General features: G+C 38.3%; 1 protein-coding gene and 1 long non-coding RNA gene across 3 annotated transcripts in view; one reads left to right on the top strand and one right to left on the bottom strand.

Annotated features, from left to right (window-relative positions):
* Positions 1-8476: 8476 nt before the first annotated feature.
* DAPP1 (dual adaptor of phosphotyrosine and 3-phosphoinositides 1) overlaps positions 8477-21266 on the bottom strand; it is a 58631-nt gene continuing 45841 nt past the window's right edge. Inside the window, exons 5-9 of one of the 2 annotated variants that reach the window (XM_004380182.2) lie at positions 16119-16166; positions 14604-14666; positions 13235-13320; positions 10819-10906; positions 8477-9456 (exon numbers count right to left, since the gene is read on the bottom strand). In XM_004380182.2, coding sequence (XP_004380239.1) covers positions 9388-9456; positions 10819-10906; positions 13235-13320; positions 14604-14666; positions 16119-16166 — 354 coding nt within the window. In that variant the 3' untranslated portion in view covers positions 8477-9387. Of the gene's footprint in view, positions 9457-10818; positions 10907-12384; positions 12471-13234; positions 13321-14603; positions 14667-16118; positions 16167-21266 lie in introns of those variants that run through there. The other variant, XM_023734715.1, reaches the window with a different exon arrangement.
* LOC111821218 (uncharacterized) lies at positions 10276-13216 on the top strand. Its single transcript, XR_002824666.1, has 3 exons — positions 10276-10909; positions 11662-11757; positions 12348-13216. It is a non-coding gene; the product is annotated as an uncharacterized LOC111821218 (long non-coding RNA).

The following is a 21266-nucleotide window of genomic DNA, read 5'->3' as shown; positions in this document are numbered from 1 at the left end:
GGCAGTTCTGCTCTGTCCTACAGGGTCCCCATGAATTGGAATCCACTTGAGGGCAACGAGTTTTTGGGTTTTTTTATCCAGGCCGTGGAAACCCAATTTTTCACTTCCTGTGTAACTGGGTACCCAATTTTTTTTTTTTTTTTAAATGTACATAGACTCATTTTTTAAAATTTTCATTTAGTCCTATATTTTGCTTAAGTCTCACCCACAATTTGTTTATGAGCATGTGTTGAAGGTTTATTTCAAGCTTATCTCAAGAGACAAGTTTATATGTAAACCAAATATATCTGTCTTGATGGAGGCATTGATCATCATTGTTAAACTGAATACAAGAAGGGATTGTCTCGTGTTAGTTTCCTAGGGCTGTCATAACAAAGTACCACACTGGGTGGCTTAAAACATCAGAAATCTATTATCTCATTGTTCTGGAGGCTAGAAGTCCAAAATCAAGATGTAGACAGGGCCATGCTCTCTCTGAAGACTATGGGGGAGGAATCCTTCCTTGACTCTTCGAGCTTTTGGTGTTGCCAGGCATTACTTGACTGTGGTAGGATAATAACAGTCTCTGCCTCCATCTTCACATTGCCTCCTACCTGTGTGTCTGTCTCTTGTCCTCTTTTTATAAGAACACCAGTCATTGGATTAGGACTCACTTAGCCTACTCAGGTATGATCTTGTGTTAATTCTCCAAAGACCCTATTTACAAGTAAGTTCACACTCACAGGTACTGGTGGTTAGGACATGAACATATGTTTTGGGGGGACACAAATCAACCCGTAACATTTGGGTAAAGACAATTAGATTTCTTGGGAAAATTATTCAAGGCTATTTGGCTCCATCCAAAATTTTGATTTCCATTTCTCTGATGGCTAGTCGCTGTGAGTCAGAAATGACTCAATGGCAATGGAGTTTAATGGCTAGTGATGGCAAGCATTTCCTCATGTTTCCATTAGCCACCTGAATGTCTTCTGCATCCAAAATTGATAATCAATTGGACAAAGTTCCCAGAAAGAACTCTTAAACTCATTTTAGTTTCTTGGCATTTTATCAGAAATGTTGATGAATCTCCATTTACATTCAGTGTAATTATAGATACGTGTGAGTTTATTGCTGTCATTTTGTAGTACTTTTTTTGGTGGTGCTGACGTTTTCTTTGTTCCTCTTACTCTTCTGTGCTGAATTCCTTTTGTGTGTGGATTTTTTTTTAATTTGTTTTGTTTTTGTAGGTTTTCTTTGTTCCTCTTACTCTTCTGTGCTGAATTCCTTTTGTGTGTGGATTTTTTTTTAATTTCTTTTGTTTTTGTAGGTTTTGTTTGTTTTCTCTTTATTTTGATGAGTAGGTTTGTTAACTTTCTTTGTGTTTACCTTGAAGCAGTCTATTATTACTTGGTATCACCTTGCCTTCCTCTCCATTAGAAGGTTCTATACCTACACAATTTATTCCCTCTTCTGTTGTTCTGATGTTGTTGTCATTTATAGATTAACTTCTCTGATTCCTTGTTGTATTTCTTTTGGTTTTGGATAGTCCTTGAGAGTTCATTTCCTAGATTGGTATCTGGATGGTATGATCCTGCTTCCTAGATTCAGCCTGTGAGCTGATGTTTTTGTTCTCAGATCAAAGGACTCCCTTTAATAATTCTTGTAAGTTTGGTTTGGTTTTTACATATTCCCTTAATTTCTGTTTATCTGGAAATGTCTTAATTTCACCACCATATTTGAAGGAGAGTTTTGCAGGATATATTATTCTTGGCTGGCAGTTTTTTCTTTCAAGGTTTTATATATGTCATCCCATTGCCTTCTTGCCTGCATGGTTTTTGCCAAATAATCTGAGTTTAGTCTTATTGTTTCTCCTCTGTATGTGACTTTTTGTTTTTCTTGAGCTGCTCTCAGGATTCTTTGTCTTTGGTTTTGGCAAGTGTGATTATGATATGCCTTGGTGATTTTCTTTTGGGGTCTATCCTGTATGGGGTTTGTTGAGCTTCTTGGATGGCCAGCTTTTCATCTTTCATGATATTGGGGAAGTTTTCTGTCAGCAATTCTTCAGTGATCCTCTCTGTGTTTTTTGTTTTCTCCCCCTGTTCTGGAACTCTGATCACTCGCATATTTTTGCTTTTGATTGTAACCCACATAATTTTCAGGGTCTCTTCATTTTTCTTCATTCTTTTTTCTGATTTTTCCGCAGAGTTGTATGCAAGTGTTTGTCTTCAATTTCCCTGATCCTGTCTTTTACCATTTCAAACCTGCTCCTCAGTCCTTCTATGACACTGTCCATTTCTGAAATCTTGTGTTTATCTTTTGGATTTCTAATTGTTGTTTTTGTATGATTTCTAGTTGTGAATTTATTTTGGCATTTTGTTCCTGCATTATTTTCCTGAATTGTTGCAGTTTTTGTCTATGTTTTCCATGAATTTGCCTTTTCCATGAATTTGTCTTTATCTTCCTCATTTGTGTCTGCTTTTTGCTTCAACTCTTGGATAGCTCTGAATATTAAATATTTTAATTCCATATCAGGTAGTTCTAGTGCCTTTTCTTTTACTGGAAAGTCATCTGGTGTTTTATTTTGGACACCTACTAGAACCATCATGTCCTGTTATTGTAAACGTTTTGATATTGTCTGCTGTCTTCAGGGCATTCGGTAGTTATTTTCCTCATTTATTGATTGTAGATTTGTTTGTTTCATCCTGATTTTTTGTTTTACTTGGTTATGTCTGAGCAGGTGGGCTCTTTGTTGTTTGCTTGCCTGTGGGCACGATACTTTTCGCCTCCTTCTTCAATTAGCAGGGTCAGTTGCTCAGATATGGCATGGCAGGGCAGGTCTAGGTGAAGAGGAGTTACTGGGATGGGTTGTTTGCGGCATGTACTAGGGCCAACAGGGCGGGCTGGGAATCAGTGCAAGGCAGGTTCTGGTAGGCCATGCCTGTGCTACTTGGGGGTGTGATGTTCAGTGCATGGTGCAGGTAGGCAGGATGAAGGGGGGAGATTGTGATGTGTGGAGCTAAGATGGGTTTGGGAAAGAGGAGAGAGGAACAGGAGTCAAAAACATACAAACAAAAACGAGTGCCAAGAGAGCTTGCCATTGAAGTGGAGAGATGAGAGACTGAGAAATGGAGACAAAAAGGAGAAGAAGAAGAAAAAAAATTAATAAAAATTAGAAAAAAGAAAAGCAAAGCCGCCAGGGATCACACCAGTATGGCTGTGAGGTTTGGGGAAGTTGTTCCCAGGCTGTGAAGTACAGCCTGGCTAGGTGGAGTAGAGGTGTCACTCAGTGGCAGGTATTCAGGAGACAGGAAGAGAAGGTAAGTATAGACAGATGAGAAAATGAGTAATGAAGAAAGACAAAAAGGGAAAAAGAAAAGAAAAACAAAAAAAAGAATGAGAACCCCCCCCCAAAAAAAAAACAGAAAAAAGAAATGCTCCCAGGGATCCCTCTGCACGTCTTTGCAAACTGAGGGGGTAGGTCCCAAGCCACACAGTACTGCCTGGCTAGAACAGGCTCCCAATTCAAGAAAAGAAAAAGAAAAGCCCTGGGATCCCACCAGCATGGCAGCATGGGCCGGGAAGCAGTTTCACATTCGAGTGGCATTTCACAGCCTTTCAGGAAGAAGCAAAGATGATGCACGGAGCCAGGTAGTTGACAGGAGGGGGAGGTGGCGAGAGGTATGGAAGAAATCAAAAGAAGCCGAAAAAAGCAACACCAGCAGCCAACAAATGGCACTCAGGGAGCCGACCAGTGTGGGTGGGTAGAATCCAAGCAGCACTGGGGTGAAGCTTGTGCTTCCTGGCCAAGAGACTGTGGCCTCAGGAAGCAGAGGAGGTCGAGTGGGGCTGAAGAAGGGTGGGGGGATGGGAAAGCATATACTGCTGGTTACCGGTTGTTCTATCTCCTGCTGGAAGCTCTGTGAAGCTGATTTCCTGTACCCTCTGTTCACCAGTCTCTGCTAGGAGTCAAGATGGCAGGTCCGTGCTGCAGTAGCTGGTAGGGGACCTCTGCATGTATCTCTCCTCACTCTCTGGTCTCTGTCAGTTTCTTATTCCATTTGGTGCTTGGCTGAGTTCTTTTATCTCCTTATTTGATGCTTAGGGTTACAGGATTGATGTTTTCTCTGTTTGGCTTAGTTTTTTGGATCTTTGCTGTGGAGGGACAGCATGGTGCTTCTGTCTATAGCGCCATGTTGCCTGGAAGTCCTGATCAGACTTTCAAATGCACATAACCTTTGGCCCAGCAATGCCACTTGAGAAATTTATCCAACCTATGCATGTGGACATGTGCAAAGTTATATGTTTACAAATGTATTTTTTACAACACTTAATAACAAAGCATTGGAAACAATTTAATATCCATCATAGGTTGGGTGACCATATGTCTGGTTTTTCAGACAGTACCATTTTATACCCTCTCTTCCTGGAGTCATTATTAATAGTGTTCCTTTCACCCTCAAGTGTCCCTTTGTAGATGGGAGATTATATAGTCACCCCAATCATAGAGGACTAGTTAAATAAATAACTACATTTACTCAATGGAATAAATAAAGTGCATTAGATACAGAGATGGAATGATCACCAAGACATAACGGTCAAAAAAAGCAAGGTGTGGAACAGTGTGCGTAGTATGCTACAATTTATGTATAAAAATAAATTATATATATATATATACAAACACAATGAAAAGGCATATAGTAAGTGATTAATAATCATTGGGTGTCCTTATTACTAATATTACAAATGCATATACCTGTCAACCCACTAACCCTGTCTGGAAATTTCTTCAACAAATATGTATAAAAATAAATTATATATATATATATATACACACAGCAACATAACCTAGCCAAGTTGACACATTTACCATCAAAAAATCAAGTTAAACCCCTAATTTATGACATATATCAAGATAAGTTTCAAGTGGATAAAAGAGAACAATAACTGAACCATTAGATCCTTTGTAGTAAAATTTAAAGAAATGAAGTACAAAGGTAAAACATTATACTGATAAGTTAGCAGCCCTAGTTTATTTACCAAAATGTCAGGACCCTGAAATTTTTTTTATGTTAAATTATATCCTTGCGGAGCTGTCATCACAATTTTTTATTCATCCATTCAACAAATATTAATTGAACATCTACCATGTGCCATACACTTTTCTGGTTGCTGGTCTAAGTAGTTCAGCAATTCAGTTATCTTTTGGGGGAATTTTGTAAGATGATAACTCCTGAAAAATAGACGAGAAAGGGGATACATAGTGGAACCGCCAACAAAAAAGTTGTTAAGAGGGGAATGAGGAGCAGGAAAGAGGTAACCAGAAAGCCCAACTAAGAAGCCCAACTAAGAAAATACCTCAGAGTAAGAAATCCAGTAGAAAAGGGGAAAAAAAGAAGGTAGAGAAACCACACAGTCCAGTTATATATGATCCACAGGACAAGTACATTGAAACATAGCTGGTTTTGACAGTAACAAAGACTGCGATGTGATGAATGTATAATTTGTCACCCTTGTTTTCTACCATCCTAGAGGCAACATCAAAACAATGTTTAAGTTGCAAAATTGTACTTACCTAGAAAATCCAGTTCCTCTCAAAAAAGCCTTCCAGATATTTCTGGAAGTCTACATAGAGCCCTTCCCATGTGCTCCTGAAACCAGCTTTCACAGACTTCAGATGGCATCTGCTAATTCCCTTTACTTTTGCTAAGCGAGCTATGCTTCTGAAAGCCTAGCCATCGCCGATGCTGCTCACTGGGGTTCCAGGTGCCTTCAGTCTGCTGGAGTCTACACTGACAACTAAGGGTGGTATCTTCGTCCACAGCTGTAGGTACCACACAGTTTACACTCTCAACATCTGTCTGCTTGAGACTCGAGTGAAACAGTCTCACTTTTTAGGTTTTGCTGAGGATAGGCTGAGTAACTCACAAGGATGTGCTCAGAATCACTCTTTCCCTATAGCAATGTCTATTATCCATCAATGAAACATTTGCACCCCAAAACTCTTCATTAACATGAATGTTTTCTCAAGAAAGCTCTTGATTCCTTTTACCTGCCTGCAGGCTAGCCCAGTACTACTCAAAATGGTGCACAAACTGGGCTGTTCCGCAAACTGTTAGCAGTTCATGATAAGATAGCAGTACATGACAGAAACTGAGACAAAGTTTGTAAAATCGTACAATTTGACATAGTAACTTTGTCTGTTGAATCTGATATCTGTATTTTTTTACTTCATTTTTCTAATAATTCCCTTTTAGAAGATCAGAAAATCTAGTCCTTCACTACAGATGGTTTGAGAAACTGTACTCGATATCATGCCTAGAGAGCTTGAATCCTTAGTGAGCAGAGCTGAGGTTCAGGCTGGGACCTCTGCTATATAATATACTGGATTAAAAGAGTTTGACGAAAATATGGGTTTGCTACAACTGACGTGAAGTAGTGAAGGTGAAGGAAAGTAGGATTGCATCACTTGGAAGACTGTTCACCCTGTAATAATTATTTCTCTTGCTCTCTGCCTGAAACAGGGACACAGTGTAACTCCCGACCTGCACACTGAGTGTGTGTGAGTGGGAAGGCACAAAGAGCCCACTCTCTTGCATGCCACGTGCTAGAAAGAGACAGATCCCGCCTCACAGAATGTGCTGATGTTCAGTGGCCTCAGAGGCAGTCATAGCCATCCCCACCATGGTAGTGATTCCCCTGGTCCAGAGGAAACAGTGCTCCTCTGGGGGTAAGACATTCCCTGGGGGGGATTCTGAGAAGAGGAATAATTGCTAACACTTTGGCTGTGTCTTGAAACGTCCTTACTTCCTTTATAAGGAGCCCTGGTAGTGCAGTGGTTAAGAGCTTGGCTGCTAACCAAAAGATTAGCAGTTCGAATCCACCAGCCACTCCTTGGAAACCCTGTGGGGCAGTTCTACTCTGTCCTGTAGAGTTACTGTGCGTTGGAGTAGACTCAACGGCATCGGGTTTTGGTTTGGTTTTACGATAAGCACATACCTGTTAGAAGACAGGGCCTGACACACAAACCCCACTTGCTATTCTCCCAAACTCCCCCCCTCCTCTCTCATTTTGGACTTGGAGAAGTAGCTGAGGGCTACTTCACCAGGCTCCTTCAGGAGGTAAAATCACAACCACTGCTCAGGGGTGCTGAGAGCATCCAATGGATTGCAAAGGTAAAGCACCTGGCCAAGTACTAATTACATAGCATGTGTATATTTGCGCTCCCTTTTCATGTGAAAATTCTCCAGTAAATGGATTTAACCCCAGCTGAAGCACATTTTCTGTCATATAGCTCTGTGTACCTCTCCTACAGTATTTACATCTATACATTGCATGTATTTATTTGTAGTCTATTTTTCAACTAAAAACTCCTTTAAGACTGGGACTATTTCTTCAACTTTAAACCCTTTGTATCTCGTACTCTTTACCTGAAGCAGATTTTTCATGGCTATTTATTATATTAATCAGTTGTATTTCTTTTAAATTACAGATATTAAAAATATATTTTAATAGCAAAATAGTACATGTGCAGCAAAATCATGCAGTTTTTAACAAACAGAACCAAAGAATATAAATAAACATGACACATTCGACAAAAAGTAAAACAATATCTCCTACACAAAAAAACACCATTGGTTCTAAGAAAAACAAAACATAAAACCTTACATCTCAGTGAGGATTCATTTGTAACTCCTTGCTTTGCAAACTTGACACCGTGCATTTTAACTTGATGTTTGCTTTATGCCATATGATACAAATAAAACACATTAAAAACTTTGTTGTAATATGCAAAAATATAATTTCTAAGTATTAGATATTTAGATAACCAAAGAAACTTATTTTAACATGGTATCTCTTTGGACTGAAAGAGCAGTGTTATACTGGAGCATTGCACCATAATCTTTTTATTTTCAAGTTCTTCCTCCACTTTCTCTTTCTTCAAACTTTTATGTAAATAAGCCATTTTAATATAGGCGATAGAAGGGCTAGAATAATTATGAGCTCTGGACACCAGTATCATTCTGCTGTATCAATATAGTTTGAAAATGTTGTATAACACATTATTATATATTTCTTTAGTGTTACTCCCTCAGCCAGTGACAGAAGTGGCTCTGCAAGGTGCAGGCTGCTTAGCGATCTCAGGGCAAGGTGATTCTTAATCTCTTGAGCCAACACTACACATAACTCTGGGGGAGGGACTTGTGTAACACATTCTCCTTGAGAAGTCTCTTTCAGTCTGTTTGGAGAAATATCAGATGAAGTTAACATATGCTTATAAATGCTCTATTGTTATTACTGAGGGCACTAGTGGCTCAGGTTCAGTGGTAGAATTCTCGCTTTCTACGCAGGAGACAGGGTTTGATTCCTGGCCGGTGCACCTTGTGCACAGCCACCACCCATCTGTCAGTGGAGGCTTGTGTGTTGCTATGATGCTGAACAAGTTTCAGCAGGGCTTCCAGACTAGGAAGAAAGGCCTGGCAATCTCCTTACAAAAATCAGCCAGTGAAAACCCTATGGATTACAACAGTCCAATTCATAACCAATCATAGGGATGGCAAAGGACCAGACAGCCTCTAGTTCCACTGTGCATGGGGTTGCCGTGAGTCGAGGGAGACTCGAGCACTGCTAACAACATTATTATTACTATTAAATTACAAGTTATCTACTACTTCATTACCCTCCCTTCAATTCTCACTCTGTAAAACATTTCCTCCAAGATGGTTATAAGAGACATTTTGAAAATTGTACCTTCATTTGTCTTTATTTTCCTACATAATTGTCTTTGGATACTTAGTTCCCAGGGGCTAGTCATTAGAAGTGAAGGACCCACTAGATTTCTGAGCCTTTTAAAAAGAGAAAATAAATACTGTAAACATTTTCCAGTTTTGGGAAACTGCTTTTGTTTTTTTAAAAAGAATAAAAAAGCAAAAAATAACTCCTCCCCTCCAAAAAAATCTTTGATGTTTACTGTCTCAATGTGTTTTCTGAAGAAACTGTCTAAGCCTCAAGTATGTAACCGTTTCTCTCCTTGCTGATAACACAATGTTGATGTCAGATGAATTGTCCAGAACACAGTGGGGTTCCAGGCAACTAACGTCAAAAAGCTTGGGAACCACATATTGTATGCTCTAACGTTGAACAAGTCTGGAAGTGGTGGTTTAATTTGTTTCTATCAGAACGCTCTTTGCTTAGGAATTCTCAGGGAGATGGCCACAACTCGGAAGGGTAGCAGTTTTCCGTGAGTCAGCAAATGTGACATGTTCTGAAAGGTCCCAATCAGCATCAGCTTTGGTTTTGTTTTTAAAGAAAATTCGTTATTCGGCTTTCCTCTGAAGTCTTCTACTGACCATAGCATCAGGGAACATTCCACTCTGTTCCTGGAGCAGGGCATCCCTGGTCAGGAAAGGTCTACTTAAAGACAAACGACTGAGACTGGATTGTGCCATCCCCTTGGTCTAGCTTTTTTCTTATTTGTGACTGTAATAAAGCACATAAACATGCGTATTTGTTATTTAGTGATTTTATGATAATTGACTCTGGCATTTAACAAATATGAAATAAGACATGCTGATTAGTAAAGAAACCATAAAATTATAAACTAATTATCATGTGCCCTCTCCCCAAGTTCATCTGGTTTTCTGTATTTTTGTCAGGGGAAATATTGTAAAGTGGTTGCTAAAACATTTACAAGTTAGGAATTGATCTACGAGTTATGGTACACTCATAAAATACAGTACTATTCAATGAACCAGAATGAAGATATAGCTACATTTTTGATATGGAAAGATATTCACGAACACTATTTACAGAATCATTAAATTTTTCTTTTAAATAAATATTTTCATGGGGAGATGTCTGAAAGTGTGTACATTTGAGAGATCTTTAATTTTTCTATGAAGATTATGTATCACTGTATAATTATAAAATGGAAAGAATAAAAAATCGATTCATCTTTGTTTGAGCAAAGATTTCGTATGGCAAAGTATTTCCTCATTGAATATCAAATACATTGGAACAATCTCAAAATAAATGGTATATTTATTTGAATTTCAAACTGGAAAGATAACCAAAAGCAAACGTCCCAGCATCTAGAAAGGAATATTTATCAAGATTCTCTGTTTTGAGAGAGCACCTATATACCAGATAATTTCGTAAAAAATAATTAGGAGAAAATTGTTTGAGTTTTTTAAACATCAAGGTTTTCAAGATAGCATTTAAAGGAAATTTTAGTAAGCTTTAAGAGCAAGTACCCACTAACTAGCAAATGTGTACAGAAAGTATATGAAGCTAGCAGATTTTTATAAGCACTCTATCTTCCTCCCTGGAGGGTGTATAAACAGCAGATAAAATAAATCACCTTTTGTCCTTGACCTACGCAAAGTAACGCTTACACTGGAACCTAGGCTAAGTTCCTCTGCCAAGCTTCCTTTTCTGGCTATTTAAAAGGCAGGCAGCTTTTCAACTATAGAAATATGTCAATTTTCCTCTGTCTTTCCTCTTGTCCCAAATGTTCTTCTACAGACAAAATTGGGCTAACTGGAACACACTAAAGGAAGGCTGCTAGATGGTGGGTCACTGGGCTAATGCTCTTGGGTAAGACCCAAGTGCAGCTCCATTCTTCCTTTCTTATTTCTGTCTCCATCTCTTCCCATGTCCCAGAAGAATGAACAGACTGTTTACTCCACAAGCCTACAAGTAGACACCCCCTTGATTCTCAGGGTTAGTATGACTCAGTGGAAACATGTTTGAAATGATCAACATGTTACTTCTGGGTCGCCGTGAGTTGGAATCAACCTGAAGGCAGCTAACAACAAGCATCCAGAAGATGTTATAACTCACCAATTTCCAGCGTAATATCTTGATCCACTCATCAGCTTCTACTCCTGTCTTTGCACAGAGATAAAATGTCCTGAATGGAAATACTAAGCTGGTAAGACAAAATAAACAATGTTCAGATATTCTAGATGGCTAGTTGCTTATATATAATCGTTTGAACATTATGTGGAGTCTTCCAAGAGAAAAAAGGAATTGGTAAAGGGCCTGGGCAAGCAACTTGATGAATTGCTATATATGAAACTATCTCTGCCAGCAAACCACAGAAATGGTGAGGAAATTATAGATTCATATTACTGGCCAGATTTATATTCTCTAATGAGACTTTGAAGGAGAAAAAGAACATGTCTAGCACACCCCGACACCCCCTAGATCATTTTATTGTTCCCATTTTTGGCTGAATACACCACTCGTATGTTTATTCGGCTGATCTCTCAAAGGACTCAGAGAACCTGTGCTGTGATTCAAAGAATAAGCAAGACAAGTAAGAGAGTTTGCTGAAAGAGCTCATTTGTGTTAGCTTGCTTCAATAGAGATAACGCTGACTTTCATGGATGTAAGTAGTTTTCAACTACTTAGGGCAGGAAGAGACAATCAAACTTCTTAGCTATTCATTTTGGCCACCACTGGTCAGCCTCTGCTGGAGGAAAAATGAACTTTCCTACCTAGTAGTAAGGAAAAATTTTTCTAGGAGTATGGTAATTAATTTAACTGTCTCTTTGGCTATATAGTCAAAATCATTTGACCTAAAAGATCAGTCATAGTTTATATCTTGCCCATAATTCCTGTCTTTCCAGTTGATATGCAAAACATTAAAAATCTTTTTTCTTCCTCTCTCATGGAAAAAAGGAAAAAAGGCTTGAATTGAAATTGAGAAGGATTTCTATCTACAAAAGCCTAAGCACCAAATTTTGCTTATACCAGTAATTACTAAATAGATAAGAGGTAAGTCCCTGTGTATAAAAGGTCAGTTCTTGATGTAAGGTCCAGCTGGGGTGTAACTGCAGAGTGGTGGGGAGAGGCCTGACAGTGTGCATATAACTGGGCTCTGGAATTGTTGTTGTCTGGTACTTCCTGTGGGAGACGCTAGTAATCACCTACTAACACATATAATTTTTTCCTTTCTTCTTGCTGACAGAAGCCCCAAGCAATAAGCATAATTACTTTAAGCCAATCATAATCACTCTATTACTTTTTTCTGGCCTGCCCTTCTGCTAGGGATGGCCATGGAACTCTTGACCAATGAGATATAAAGGGAAATCTAATAGGCAAGCGGAGTCCTGGTGGCACAGTGGTTAAGTGCTGGGCTGTTAACCAACGGTCAGCAGTTTGAATCCACCAGCCACTCTTTGGAAACCCTATGGGGCAGTTCTACTCTGTCCTATAGGGTCACTATGAGTCAGAATTAGCTTGGCAGCAATGGGTTTTTTTTTTTTAATAGGGGAGTTTCTGGAAAAACTTTTGCTTTCCTGATTAAAAAAAGAAAGATGTGGCAAGTACCATCACTTACTCTTTTCTTCCTGCCTTATATACAGACATGAAGCTTGAAGCTGGAGTAGCCATCTTAGACCTTGAGTAGCAAGCATGAGGAAAAGACCAAGAGAATGTAGAGATACTGGACCTGAGCTTGTCAAGGTGGCTGCCTGCCTCCAGATTTGCTGTGTTTATGAGAAAAATATACTCTTGTTAGCTCATATGGCACTTCTATGCAGATTTTCTTAGCTGTCATAATATTGTAGTTCTTAGGAGACTCATACTCAAATATTTAGAGATACAGTGCCATGATGTCAATAATTTACTTTCAATTGGTTCAGAGAAAAAAAAGTGGAAAGATAGAGATAAAAGTAAATATGGCTGTATAGTAGCAATTGATGCATCTAGATGAAGGGTATTTGGGTATATAAGTCTTTCAACTTTTTATATGCTTGAAACACTTTAAAATAAAAATTGGTAGAAAAAAATCCACTCCTTCTTCAAGACATTTTACTTCTCCCAGTTAGAAAATTGTCATAATATACGGATACTGTTAGAACAAAACACTGCCAGAAATGGTCATAAACATACAAATCATTCATATCTGGAGTCAACAAAGTCATAATTAAAATTGAAGAAAAAACTCAAAAGAATAAAGCTGTCTGAGATGTGAATGGTATCCTCTTATGTGTGTCATACGTGTGCATTGTACAAACTAGACAGCTGGACCCAGCAGGCTCGCCTACTTGTTTAAACTACTTTAAATGAGGTATTACTGCACATTCAGCCAGAAGCACTCCTAACTGATAAATGTCTCATGTGATGGTTTAATCCACATCCCTCAGATCAAAGCATTTCACTACATTAAGACGTAGTTTCTTATTCCTTAGCTAAAATAAGTAATTGGCAAGAACACTTTTAAAAACATTTTATTTATAGAACAACTTACCAAAAACAGTTTACTTTTTCTTGTGAGTAATCAAATTGTACAGCTGAACATTCTGTTAAGTCTAGGATCCGAATTGGTTCTGGTGACTTTATTTAAAAAAAAAAAAAAAAGGAACCTAGGTCAGCATAAAGTACACACACACACACACACACAAATCTGCCCATTACTATTCTCCTAACAAGTCTTGCACTACTTATAACTGCCAATTTTAGTTACATTCAGAGGACTGAAACTAGAGAAGGCTTACAAGGGAAGTCACAAACACCTGGTTTGGGGATTAACCTTTCATGACACTGAGTATTAAGAAGAGATTGTCTTTATCGATTTACATTTGATGGAGATGGATTTTAACACATGGATGGGAGTCATGTTTTTCTTCCATCTTCTTAAACTTCTACTTGCTCAGAAATTTTGTATAGGTGAAGTGAGAGAAATGAGATAATTTCAGGCTTAATGAAATGGATATAGGAAACGGACATTTTTTTAAATTTTATTTTTGTTGTTGAGAATATACGCAGCCGAACATACACCAGTTCAACAATTTCTAGCATGTACAATTCAGTGACATTGATTACATTCTTCTGCAGCAACCATTCTCACCCTCTTTTTCTGATTGTTCCTCTCTCATTAACATAAACTCATTGCCCCAAAGTTTCCTATCTAAGCTTTCGAGTCACTGTTGTCAATTTGATCCCATGTAGATAGATCTTAAAAGAGTACAATGCCCAAGGCAGACATTTTTTACTAGTTAAGCTAAACTATTGTTTGGTTTTAAGAAGACTACAGGGGACATTTTTGGTTTAAGGTTTAAGCATTATTTTAGGGCAATAGTTTCAGGGGATCATCCAGCTTCCATAGCTCCAGAAAGTCTAGATTCCATGAGAATTTGAAATTGTTTTCTGCATTTCCCCCTTTTGATCAGGATTCTTCTAGAGAATCTTTGATCAAATTGTTCAGTAATGTAGCCAGGCACCATCCAGTTCTTCTGGCCTCATGGCAAAGAGGGCAGTTGTTTATGGAGGCAATTAGCCACACATTTCAGGAAATGAACAAATGTTTAATAAATAGGGAAACTGGCTCAGAGAGGCAATAAATTACGGCAAGAGAACTATTCCATTGTCTTAGACAGAATTATATTCTCTGGGAGCCACAGCCTAGCCAATCCAAGAGTGCAATTTCTGGAATACCCACCTCATCTTTGCAAAATAGCTCTGCTTATGTGAGGAATCAGGGATTCACACTCCCAGTTATTTATGGGATATTTGGTTTTGTTTTTGGGTGGGCATGGGAGATTTTCAGGGATTTGAAAGGCAGATGTTCCTTTCTTCTAGAGAGCTGATATTTAAAGGGAAAATGTGCTATTTCTCACCATTTGGTCTTTGAAATACTTCAGTTCATTCCTGTGCAAAGTGAACCATCTTGTCTTCCAAGTCTGAGAAAAAAAAATTAATTAAAACACACAGATATTGAATAGAGGAAAGCAATGTTTGAACTAGACAATTTCCTTTCCTTTTAAAAATATCTAAAAGATTAATACAATAAGCCTGAAAAGCATTCGTGGGGTAAGAATTGTTCTTGAGAAAAACATTTCAGAGTATCTAAAAAAATTAAAATTATTTCATTTATTAATTTTATAACAAAGGCAGAGATATCATTAAATAATATTTAAGCAGATAAAAGAAAATAGCCTATATAAATATTCAAGGTGGTTTATAACAAAAGACTAGGATGCTCATCTTATTAACTCTATAACAAGAAAGAGATACCACGTTTTGAGTACCTATTATATGGGCTACATACTATCCTTTGAGGTTTATTGTATGTTAGCCATTCCTCACACAATAATGTCATATTATTATTTTTGTTTTGTTAGTAAGCAAGTTGAGGTTCAGGGTCCTCCAGTGACGTAATATTCTAAACCTTGCCTAGGAATTCTATGGCATTTGTGGCAGAGACTTCTAGTTGCCTCTCAATATCCATTGTCTTCTTTTTATATATTACCAGAATCCTAAAACACACTTGGCTGCTAACTGAAAGTTGGAGGTTTGAGTCCATCCAGAGGCTCCTCAGAAGAAAGTCCTGGCAATCTACTTCTGAAATGTCCCAGACATTGAAAACCCTATGGAACACGTTCTACTTCAAAACACACAATGTCACCATGAGTCAGAATTAATTAGTCTTATTCTAGGTAGCAATCTGCCCAGTTAAAAGAAGTAACAGGGGATTTAAAAAATAAATATTCGATGAATATGAATACTGCCTGCCCTCAAGAAGCATACAGTATAGCAAGGACACAAATAACTACTTCGGTTGAACTCAAGCAAATAAGTACCTATAAGAGAGGGTGAGTACCCTGACTCTTAAAACAGGAAGGAATGACAAATTCCATGAAGGTCTTCTTAACATATTGACATGAAATAAGTAACTTTAAAGGTACAGTGATATAAATGGTAGACAGTTGGATACCCTGGGCTAGTAAAGTCCTTAACTGAATTTTCTTTGGGATTTTATCAAATAGTTTAATTAGGACTTGGTGACCTTTTTAGTCTATTTTTAGATAAACAATTTATAAAATTTTGAGTTTTTATTTGTTAAAAACCAAAATTCTAAAGTTAACCTGCTACTTTCATCTTCAATTATTCCATTAGAAGGATTGTGTTTTCTTGAGTATAAACTGTAGGCTATTATAATGTAGGGTTTTGCCAAATAATAGTCATTTTCCAGAATTTTGATAAATTATCCATGAAGACGAACTCTCCAAACAGGTACATACTAAAAAGTGGTTCAAAATGAGTAGGCAATTTTCTTAAAAAAAAAAAAAAAAAGACTAGTGTCAAAATTAGAGAATTTAGTCACATAGTGAATGGATGGCATGCTTCCTTACCTTGACCAAGCCCCCCTGTTTGGTGAGGTAGCCTTCTTTGGTACCCAGCTGAAAAAGAAAGAAGCATCAAGTGAAGCCTAGAACTGTCACACAATAATTTTTATCTTTATATTTCTGTCCTATGGAAAATGAAAAACAAATTTGGCTTTGATCTTTAAGTGATCGCCTTTCATTCTTCACCTAGGCACTTGAAAATCTCCCACTTATTGTGAGAGACTGTTTTCAGATTGGATCATCTGGCATAATTCTGTGGCAACAGGTAATAGAAAGACTCTCAACTCACTAGAGCCAGAAATTTGCAAATAAATGAACCACATCATTTCACTTACAGACATTAGTTTTGGCCAAGTGTATTATGTGAAACCCAGCTATTTAGATTATTGTGCCGTACGACGTGCACACGTGCACATATGCACCCATGCGTGGTCAATACATGTGGCAAACTCTGGATTAAAGAAAGTAAAGGAATTTCTTTAGTTCAGAGCTTTACGGAGTCTGTATTATGCTAGCGCACTTTGTGAATTGTTTTGTGTGCATTTCTAATATTCATTTTATCACAGAACCCCTTTATTTTTCACAGATAATCTCTTGAGACCCATATTCTATGGAGAAGAATTTCAGGAATGCAGATTTATTTATACTTGACTTGTCCAAAAGGAATTTGAAGTGAGGATGAGTCATTTATTTTTAACCTCCATAACATTAATTCAAGGGTAACAATATCACACAGTAGCAAGCACCTATGTAATGTAAGGAGCAGTGGGGAGCTATGTGAATAGAAATTTGCATAAGACAAGGACACTAAGATCAAGAAATTTAGCATTTATTTTTTTCATAAATTTCTGAAGAAATTGAATTCCTGGTAGGGTATTTTATTCTAATATGATATCATAATATGTCTGGTATTAGCAAAAAAAAAAAAAAAAAAGAAAGAAAAACTGGGAAATGACTTGGTTGAAGCCAAGGTTCTTTTTATGGGAATTCCCGGAGTACTTTTTTTCCTGAGGTAAATTCTCCCTACCAAAAAAAAAAAGAGGAACAAAAACCATCATAGCAAAAACAGTTAAATAAGAAATAATAACTACTTCTTTTAAACTTTTTCATGGCATTAAAGTAATGGTGAACTTCCTATTTAAATGATGTTAAACCAAAAATTGGTGAATTTGAAATCACATAATCAGTGATTTATTTTGATTGCATCTTCTATCAGCATCCGTGAAACTGGGGTGGACTAACTTATTAGTTTGCAAGTAGGGTGAAGTCTCAGACTTTTCACAGTTCTTAATACCGATTAATGCTAGTAGTGTTGGCCAAAGCATTGTGACAACAAAGACACAGATTTCCAAACACCCCAGCTAGGAAGTATTGCTCATTTAAGAACTCTATTGCCTTACATGATCTGGCCTCTCATTGCCCCACTGATACTATCTCCTACTACTTTCCTTCTAGCTTACTCTATGCTAGTCGCTCTGACCTTCTTACTGGTCTTTGAAACACTGCAATTTAGTTCCCAAGCTCAGGGCTTTTGTACTGTTCCCTCTGCCTGGAATGCTGTTTCCCAAATCTTGACATGAGTCATTCCTTCCTTTCAGTGAGGTCTCTGCTAAATGTCGCCTTACTAGAGTGGCCTTCTCTATTTCCCTCTTCTACCCTACTTTATTTTGTTTTATCCTACTTTATTTTTCTTTGCATGACTTCTTACTATCTGGCATTGTATTATTACTTTGATTATTGTCTGTGATCACCACTAGAATGTAAGCTTAATGAGGGCAGGAACTTTGCCTAATTCACTGCCAAATCCCCAGTGTTTAAGACAGTCCTGATGTATAGTAGATGCTTAAGAAAAGTTTGTTAAGTAAATGAATTAATTAAATTTATTCCTATCTCAGGACCCAACCCTATGTTGTTTATAATATGACTGTGATTTCTCAAGTACACAGTTGCCAAAAGATACTAAACAGTTTTAGACAAGCATGTTTTTGGGCAATAGGGCGTCTGTTTTCACTTTCACTTCAAGCAAGAAGTTCTTTTTCCTATAAGACTTAGTTCTCTTTCTCCACTGCCAGAGCTTGAGCAAGAACTGCATCCCCAAAGAGAAGGCAGAGTCTGAAAACCCACAGAGCTCTCAGGTTGGAGATGGAGGTGCAGCATCAATATGGCTGTTGGGGGTAACCAGTGGAGGCTGAGAATGCTTGTGGTCATTAAGGAACAAGAGGATGCTGACTGGACCAGAACAGTTCCCTCATCCATACTGGTGAAGTTAGCAGTGATTTCTTAGTGTGGAGTAACAAGAGACATTTCAGAATTGACTAGAAAGCCTTTTTAGTTTTCTGTCTATATTAATGTACAATGAACTTCATGAACTTCTCATTGCACATTGTCCCCACTGGGCCTCCTCTCTCTCTTCTTCAGAAGGAAGGAATATAAGCACGGCTGAGACTATCAATAAAGTCAGAGTTTGGGGAGCAGGAGGAGTAACTGAAATCACCACTTACGACTCCTTTCCCTGGGAAGTAGGAGGCAAGGTTACCTGCTCTGCGATAAGGAGAGAGATGGTATTATGCCATGGTTCTCAGACTCCTGGACCGAATGAAACAGCAAGGTGGAAGTTTCAAAGCTTTGTGAGACATCACTTAGTTAACTTTTTGTTTTGTCAAATAAACATAAAAAAATTTAAAAGCTACCATTGTAAAAGGCAAAGATGTCACTTTGAGGACTAAGGTGTGCCTCACCCAAGCCATGGTATTTTCAATTACCTCATATGCATACAAAGGCTACACAGTGAATAAGAAATACCAAAGAATAATTAATGCCCTTAAATTATGGTATTGGCAAGGAATATTGAATGCACCATGGACTGCCAAAAGAACAAACAAATGTGTCTTGGAAGAAATACAGCCAGAATGCTTCTTAGATGAGAGGATGGTGAGACTTTGTCTAATAATACTCAGGAGGGACCAGTTCCTGAGGAAGGGCATAATGCTTGGTAAAGTGAGGGTCAGTGAATGAGAGGAAGACACTCCATGAGATGGTTTGACACAGTGGCTCAAACTTAGCAACAATTGTGAGGATGGCACAGGACCAGGCAGTGTTTTGTTCTGTTGTACATAGGGTCGCTATAAGTCGGAACCAACTCGACAGCACCTAATGACAGCAACAATTTTCTAAGACGAGGGCCATCATCGTTATTTTCTAAGAGGAGGGCCATTTTAATGTATAAAAAAAGAGGCATATCATTTCAGTATGAAGGACAATCTTTTAAACTGCATAAGTTTTTTTTTTTTTAAAGTAACACCTACCATCATCATCATTTCCTAAGAGAAAGACATTTTAACATTAAAAAAATAGGAAGCATATAATTTCAGAATAAAGGACAGTTTTAAATTTTACAAGTTGAGCCTTGTGAAACACTCATGGCATCTGTTTACATTTTTCTTATTTTTCAGTGGACCTGATAAATCACCTGAAGAGCATGGATCTGAAGAGCAGTGCTTGGGAATCACTTATATGGGGGACTTAAGGAGGGGGGACTTGAGATCAGTGCTGAGGAAATGGGAGAAAGTCAGGTGGACTGAGGTTAGAGAAAGATCGCTGGGTAGCACTGTGGGAACATCTGAGGCTGGAAACCACAGCCCCACAGTGGCAGTGAGTCACCCAGGTGACTCATATTTCCTCAGCTGTGCTAGGTAGTGTGTGTGAGGACACACATACTAGGGTATGGTTTGATTTATCTTGAGTGGAGACCATTCGGGTAAGTGCAACAGAAGGAGAAGTAAAGTCAAACTGAAAGTCCAAATGAGAGAGATGTTGAAGTGATTGATGGAGGGAAAAGGAGGAGTAAAGAGGAAGGTTAGGAGGGAACTGGTTGACTGGAAAACAAGAATCCGTTAGAGGGTAGGTCTTGATTTGTTCTTTGGTCTCTTTTCACTTTGGAATATTCATCGTCCTACTTTCCTCAATTTCTCTCGTTGTGAGTGCTGATGCTTCCTCCTCCAACTCTAAAAAAGCCAGTGTATCTTTTTCAACCAATTTCCAGGATGTTTAATTTTAAGTAGATGTAGCATAATAACAAACACATAATATGTTCCATGAACCAGGGTAGGCTACAAAGCTACAAAGACAAGCTGTGCTCCCTGTCCTTAGGAAGTCTCAGGCTGGTGGGGAGAGCAGACACGTTTGCAGGTAGTTATACTACAGTAATCCTTGACAACTTCAATATTTTGTTTATTGGTCCAATTGTGAGAATTTTTGTTTTCTTTATGTTGAGGTGTAATCCACATTGAAGGCTGTAGTCTTTGATGTTCATCAGTAAGTGCTTCAAATTCTCTTCGCTTTCTGAAAGCAAGGTTGTGTCATCTGCACATTGCAGGTTGTTATGAGTCTTCCTCCAATCCTGATGCTAAATGGATAAAATGTTGATAAATGGAGAAAAAACTGAAGTTGTCAAGGATTTCATTTTACTTGGATCCAAGATCAACACTCATGGAAGAAGCAGTCAAAAACTCAAACAACATATTGCATTGGTCGAATCTGCTGCAAAAGACTTCTTTAAAGTGTTAAAAAGCAAAGATGTCACTTTGAGGACTAAGGTGCACCTGACCCAAGTCATGATATTTTCAATTGCCTCATATACGTTGGAAAACTGGACAATGAATAAAGAAGATCAAAGAAGAACTGATGTCTTTGAATGTCAGTGTTCGCGAAGGATATTGAATATACCATGGACTGCCAGAAGAACGAACAAATCTGTCTTGGAAGAAGTACAGCCAGAATGCTCCTTAGAAGCGAGGATGGTAAGACTTCGTCTCATTTACTTTAGCCATGTATCAGAAGGGACCAGTCCCTGGAGAACGACATTATGCTTGATAGAGGCTCAGGGAAAGAAAGGAAGATCCTCAGTGAGATGGATTGACACAGTGGCTGCAACAACGGGCTCAGGCATAGCAAAGATTGTGAGAATGGTGGAGGACCAGGCAGTGTTTTGTTCTGTTGTACATAGGGTCACTATGAGTCGGAGCCACCTCGACGCACCTAACAACAACAATATGCTACAGTAAAGGACCCCAATGGCACAGCGGTTAAGTGCTTGGCTGCTAACCAAAAGATCAGTGGTTTGAACACAGCCAGCTGCTCTGCAGGAGGAAAGAC

Source organism: Trichechus manatus, unplaced genomic scaffold (assembly GCF_000243295.1).
Source record: "Trichechus manatus latirostris isolate Lorelei unplaced genomic scaffold, TriManLat1.0 scaffold00071, whole genome shotgun sequence".
NCBI classification, from domain to species: Eukaryota; Metazoa; Chordata; class Mammalia; order Sirenia; family Trichechidae; genus Trichechus; species Trichechus manatus.
This window is presented reverse-complemented; position numbering and strand designations above follow the sequence as displayed.